General features: G+C 40.0%; 1 protein-coding gene across 2 annotated transcripts; it reads left to right on the plus strand.

Moving 5' to 3' along the window:
- Nucleotides 1-1,130: 1,130 nt before the first annotated feature.
- LOC118396336 (60S ribosomal protein L28-like) lies at nt 1,131-5,866 on the plus strand. Of its 2 annotated transcripts, XM_035790463.2 has the most exons (6): nt 1,202-1,373; nt 1,517-1,550; nt 1,957-2,047; nt 2,678-2,801; nt 3,042-3,160; nt 5,729-5,866. In XM_035790463.2, exons 2-6 carry the CDS (start codon nt 1,540-1,542, stop codon nt 5,816-5,818), a joined length of 435 nt encoding a protein of 144 aa, XP_035646356.1. In that variant the 5' UTR covers nt 1,202-1,373; nt 1,517-1,539; the 3' UTR covers nt 5,819-5,866. The 2 variants fall into 2 exon arrangements, with proteins under 2 accessions (XP_035646357.1, XP_035646356.1); XM_035790464.2 differs by lacking the exons at nt 1,202-1,373; nt 1,517-1,550 and adding an exon at nt 1,131-1,153.
- Nucleotides 5,867-6,677: the final 811 nt, after the last annotated feature.

The raw sequence follows: 6,677 nt of genomic DNA on the forward strand, positions 1-6,677 counted from the left end.
GGACTACATGCCCTCTATCAAATCAAAACTGGAATTGTTACTCAAAACAAAAGTTGTAAAAGTATGTTAGACATTTATAGAATAAATCATACCTAGTTTGATGTTTCTGTGACAGTGAATTAGTTATTGATTTACACAGTTTAAAATGGCATTTGGTTATGTATTTCTATAAAGTCAACTGTAATGTTTACTCAAAACAAAGGTTGTATTATTTCTATGCTAGAAATGTACATAATAAACCATACCTAGTTTTGATTTTTCTGTGACAAATTGTACATTAGTTATTGATTTATACAGCTTTAAATGGCATGTTAAAGATTGTATGCATTTCCATCAAATCAAAACTGGAATTTTTATTCAAAACAAGGGTTGTAAAAGTATGCTAGACATTTATAGAATAACTATATATATTATGTTTCTGTGACAATCAATGAATTAGTTATTGATTTTACCATTTTAAATGGCCTTTGGCATATGTATGTTGAATGTGTGAATATAAAATTGGTTTAGGGTCCAACGGATCCCTGATTTTTTGTTGTTGGTTTATTTAACTAGGCGAGTCAGTTAAGAACAAATTCTTATGTACAATGACGGCCTACCAAAAGACAAAGGCCTCCTGTGGGGACGGAGGCTGGGATAAAAAAAAATATATATAAATATAGGACAAAACACACATCACAAGTGAGACAGCACTACATAAAGAGAGACCTGATAGCTACGAGTCTGGTTAGAAAACAAGGTCATGGCTAGAAGGAATCCTGCTTTTATCAGAATGTACTTTTCGTAGCAGCTTGGGATAATTGGGCTAAGAAAAGGCTTAACTAAAATGCAAAAACAACTACTTTTAATGAAAGCTCGACCCATGTAGACATGACCGATCAACAGAGGCGCACCGTGATGACGTCAGAGACAAACTACAACGTTCTGTTGGTGTCCCTCCGACATACATTTAAATAAAAAGTACATTGTAAAATTATTCAAACAAAAATTATTTTATAAGCACATATTTTGAAAATATTGCCGTTTGTATGACTTCTGATTCATCTTCGGAGTTTCCCAGGAGAAAAAAAACATATTTCAACGTGCATGGATCTATCAAATACTCAATGTAATGCGGTTTCCGCCCTTTTCTGTCCTCTTTTTCCGCTGGAAGGTAACGTGGTTGTTTGGTGTTCTTGTAGTCGTATTAAAAATGTCGAACAATTTGACCTGTCTGCTATGTTTAGATTGCTAATTGTTTAATAACAGCGTACGTTTTTATTACATAGGTGTGATATTGATTGTAGCGATACTTTTTATAGACATTTCTAATCGAACTATTTCAAATCGGTCAGCCTGCTGCTAGGCCCTAAATCAGTCTGCCATACTACGAGGTAAAGTTAGCTGGCGTGGTTGTTTGTCCTATACAGAGCACGGGGCTTCGACGTGCGCCCTCATTTGTAATCTGGTGTAGCTAATGCTTGTCAACTATATATATTTTGCATATCCCTTTAATCGGAACACGCGATCTTCACAGTCCCACTCAACTGGACCATATTCATGCAATTTAGGTACCTAACTCCCTATCCTAGCTATTTAGCTAATTTAATTCGTTTGAGGTAGCCAATTACTAGTTGGGTAAATGTTTGCCAACTATAGGAAGGTGACAACAATCCTGCCAAGTTGCTCTGTTTTATAGCCTGGCTTTTAGCTAACGTTAGCCAAACAAACAATGAACTTGTTCTATTAACGTTCGTTTTCTGCAAAATATGCCTTTGATTCCCGTGTTACTTGACTAACTTGTATTAAACGGCCTCATTGCCAAAATCCCTTTATCGACTTCAGAGTCCGATAAACTCGGTACCATTTCTCTGTCCAGTATGGAGGAAGTTTCGCGAGCCAATTTAACTAGCCTTGGCGCAATGACTGGAAGTCTGGGTATCTGCTATCCCCTTTAACGCTTATTGTCTGTCCCAGGTTCGTCAACATGTCTTCTCATCTGCAGTGGATGGTCATTAGGAACTGCTCCAGCTTCCTCATCAAGAGGAATGGACAGACTTACAGCACCGTGAGTACAACTAACAGACGGCCAAGAATCAGTGGTCCTACTAAATGTACGCCACATACCTGGTGGAACATGAACTAGGTCATGCTTGCAGTCAGATGTTCTTTGAGTTTGTTGAAATGTTGATAATTTGTCTGTGGTCTGTCAATTCTTTATTCACATAACAAAGAGATGAATGTACACTGAACAAAAGGAGAAATTAACATACAATTCTGGCAACAGCTCTGGTGGACATTCCTGTAGTCAGCATGCCAATTGCATGCTCCCTCAACTAGAGACATCTGTGGTGTTGACAAAATAGCACATTTTAGTGGCCTTATTGTTCCCAGCACAAGGTGCACTCGTGTAATAATCATGCTGTTTAATCAACTTCTTGATATGCCACATCTATCAGGTGGATGGATTATCTTGGTAAATGAGAAATGCTCACTAACAGGAATGTAAACAAATGTGTGAACCCATGTCTGGGATTTTTTATTTCAGGTCATGTTGCGTTAATATTTTTGTTCAGTATACACATGGATTGACCATGTAAGGTCGTGCTGCAGGATTTGTCAATGCTGCAGATTGAGGATTTAAGAAACAAGTTCAATGGGATTTGTTAGTCAAATGTAATTTGCATTTGTTTAACAGGAGCCCAACAACCTGAAGTCCAAGAACTCCTTCCGTTTCAACGGGCTGGTGCACAGGAAGACTGTTGGTGTTCAGCCTGCAGCTGATGGAAAGGGTGTCGTTGTCGTGCTGAAGAAGCGTGCAGGTAAACATGGTTCTCCATAATACCAACCAGGAAATGAAGTACAGTTCCACCACATACCTGTTTATGGTGATTCTTCAATACTTGTCATAATCCACCTCTTGTGAATCACCTTAATTGTCTTGCTGTAAAGATATTGGTAGCTGTTGTACCTGTGAACCTGACTGACATGTCATTGATTTAGGTCATAGTATACTCGTAAGAATGTGAATTGAGGGAGTTTCGGCTTGTTTTATTACTCAGGCCAGCGCAAGCCTGCCACTTCATATGAGAAGATCACCATCAACAAGAACTCACGTGCCACTCTCAGCAGCCTGAGGCACATCATCCGCAAGAGCAACTACAGAAAGGACCTGCGCATGGTGAGCACACTACTAAACCACTTGTTTTTCTACTGGTCTTCAATATTTGTGCTAGCGACCAACCAGGCTTTTGACAAAAGTCTGTAAACCCTGTTCGATTCAGGACTAGGATTGAAGACTTCTGTAGTCCCACACAAGTTTGCATCTTAGACGTTGATGGGCCGGTTTTCCCTGACATGGATAAAGGGCGAGATTCTATCAAATGTGTGCTAGCCGACATCCGCATAGAGGTTGTTTTTTGCAGTGTAGGAAGTGGAACTGTATTAGTGGTCAAATCCACAAGCGGCTCCTTGCGTTTCCTTATTGCGGACACTGCCACTGTATTTTCCATGAAACCACACCCAACTTTATCTGAAAACCCATGCAGATGTCTTACAAGTTCAAACACTCAAATGCGTGATGTTCAATCGTATACACCTTAATTACACTGATTATACCCCATTCAAATAAACATGCATTAGAATACACTTTCTTTCTTTGTTTTGAACTTCTAACACGTTAGGGATATGAGCAGGTTTGTGACATGAGCAGCTGCTCACACCACAGACACCGCCAAAATATCCCCTATGCGGATTAGAGGTCGACCAATTATGATTTTTCAACGCCGATACCGGTTATTGAAGGACCAGAAAAGCCGACACCGATTAATCGGCCAATTCTTTACAATTTATTTGTAATAATGACAATTACAACAATACTGAATGAACACATATCAATAAAATCAATTTAGCCTCAAGTAATTAATGAAACATGTTCAATTTGGTTTAAATAATGCAAAAACAAAGTGTTGGAGAAGAAAGTAACAGTGCAATATGTGCTATGTAAGAAAGCTAACATTTCAGTTCCTTGCTCCGAACATGAGAACATATGAAAGCTGGTGGTTCCTTTAACATGAGTCTTCAATATTCCCAGGTAAGAAGTTTTAGGTTGTAGTTATTATAGGAATTATAGGACTATTTCCCTCTATACCATTTATATTTCATTAACCTTTGCCTATTGGATATTCTTATAGACACTTTAGTATTGCCAGTGTAACAGTAGAGTTTCCATCCCTCTAGCGCGCGCTAACTACCTAGCCATTTCACTTCGGTTACACCAGCCTCATCTCGGGAGTTGAAAGGCTTGAAGTCAAACAGTGCAGTGCTTGACGCACAACGAAGAGCTGCTGGCAAAACATGAAAGTGCTGTTTGAATGACTGTTTACGCGCCTGCTTCTGCCTACCACCGCTCAGTCAGATAATTGTATGCAACGCAGGACACGCTAGATAATATCTAGTAATATCAACCATGTGTAGTTAAGTAGTGATCATGATTGATTGTTTTTTTTATAAGATAAGTTTAATGCTAGCTAGCAACTTACCTTGGCTTACTGCATTCGCGTAACAGGCAGTCTCCTTGTGGAGTGCAACGAGAGAGAGGCAGGTCGTTATTGCGTTGGACTAGTTAACTGTAAGGTTGCAAGATTGGATCCCCCGAGCTGACAAGGTGAAAATCTGTCGTTCTGCCCCTGGAACAAGGCAGTTAACCCACCGTCCCTATGCCGTAATTGAAAATAGGAATGTGTTCTTAACTGACTTGCCTAGTTAAATAAAGGTGTATAGATATAAAAATACAAATAATTGATAGATTAAAATTTGGAAACTCTGCGCCCAAAAATACAGATTTTCCGATTGTTGTGAAATTTTGAAATCGGTCGACCTCTAATGCAGATGTCTGCCAACGCGGGTTAAGCTCAATCTGATTGAATTGAGGCCTGAGTCTTGTCCTGGACTAAAGTATGTCTAATGGAAGTTCTCAATTGAAAGTGTTTTTTTTAGTCCAGTTTACACGGAACCCAAACTGGCTGCGCGCGTGTGCCATCGTCCATTAATTTGGGGACAGGTCGAAAAGCATCAAACATGTATGGCAATTTATCTAGCTAGCTTGCACTTGCTAGCTAATTTGTCCCATTAGGTTGCTGTTGCTAGCAAATTTGTCCTGGGATATAAACATTGAGTTATTCATTTACCTGAAATGCACAAGGTCCTCTACTCCGACAATTAATCCACACATAAAACGGTTAACCCGAATCGTTTCTCGTCACCTCTCCTCCAAGGCTTTTCCTTCTCCGGACTTTATATTGCGATTGGCAACTTTCATAAATTAGGTGCATTACCGCCACCGACCTCGTTCGTCTTTCAGTCACCCACCTGGGTATAACCAATGAGATGGCAAGTAGGTACCTGCTTCTATAAATCAATGAGATGGGAGAGGCAGGACTTGCAGCGCAATCTGCGTCACAAATAGATCTGACTTCTATTTTAGCCCTTGGCAACGCAGACCCCCTTTGGCGCGCGCGGGCGAGCAGTATGGGTGCAATAATTTAATAATATAGATTTCTAAATGTATTTTGCGATGTGAGCCGTATAGTCAGGGCATTAGTGTACAGGAATCCGGCCCTTGCAGTGGACATGAATAAACCCATAGGGCTTAAAGTTGTGTAATGGGTTTATGGTCAGATTTGTAGCAAGTAAAATATGGATCCAAGTATAACATCTTAAAGTTGAACGATGTCTTATGTTTTCCCAGGCTGCTCTGCGTCGTGCCAGCGCCATCCTGATGAGCCAGAAGCGTGTGGTGGTGGTGAAGAGGCGTTCCAAGGCTGCCAAGACTGCATAAAGTTGCAGAGTTATGACAAATACAAATAAAAAATGGGTTTGAGAAACACTACCCTGTCAGTCTTCAATCTTTGGGTCGTAAGAATAAAGAGCAATGCCTCAAGTAGGCGTAAGTGGCATTAACACCACTGTATCATGTATTTGATGGTGTAATTTTGTTTTTGGCAGGCCTAATTTAAATGGTGCTATGCAACATCCCCTGTTTCTGATTCATTCAATCTGGTAATTTAAACCTACAGCCCATTTCCTGCTTTCCCGATAGCGATGGAACTTACAAGTGTTTTAATGATGCATCTTTCCTACAATGGCCGAATGTCAATGCGTTTCCCCAAATGCCATGCATAGAGAACGGTCGCTTAGTGTGTCTATCAGGGGTTGGAATACATTTCTAGAGAAACTGGACAGCAGTATTTTTTTAAAGCATGGGAATCGGTTGATAACTTTATTCTGGGCAATTATTTTTTTTGTCCAAATATGCCAAAGCCCTCACTCTCACAAACTACTCTACCAGCTAAAAATATTTGCCTGTGTGTGCTGGTAGGTAATGTGCCCTTCCCCCTCTGAAGCTTGGACTACTGGAGCCTGACAGTTTTCATTAGAGAATGGATTACATTTTCAATGCTAGTTAAGGATACTATAGTTTCACATAGTCCTTCTGTAGCTCAGTTGGTAGAGCATGGCGCTTGTAACGCCAGGGTAGTGGGTTCGATCCCCGGGACCACCCATACGTAGAATGTATGCACACATGACTGTAAGTCGCTTTGGATAAAAGCGTCTGCTAAATGGCATATATTATATATTACATAGGATTTTTAACTACAAAAAGAAAAGATGTGTTTTTAATTCTGGTGTCACTCTCC

Source organism: Oncorhynchus keta, chromosome 17 (assembly GCF_023373465.1).
Source record: "Oncorhynchus keta strain PuntledgeMale-10-30-2019 chromosome 17, Oket_V2, whole genome shotgun sequence".
NCBI lineage: Eukaryota > Metazoa > Chordata > Actinopteri > Salmoniformes > Salmonidae > Oncorhynchus > Oncorhynchus keta.

Coding starts and splice junctions, on each gene's coding strand:
- LOC118396336 (XM_035790463.2), top strand. Junction 2,048..2,677: donor ATGGACAGACTTACAGCACC/GTGAGTACAACT, acceptor TTTGTTTAACAG/GAGCCCAACAACCTGAAGTC. Junction 2,802..3,041: donor CGTGCTGAAGAAGCGTGCAG/GTAAACATGGTT, acceptor TTTATTACTCAG/GCCAGCGCAAGCCTGCCACT.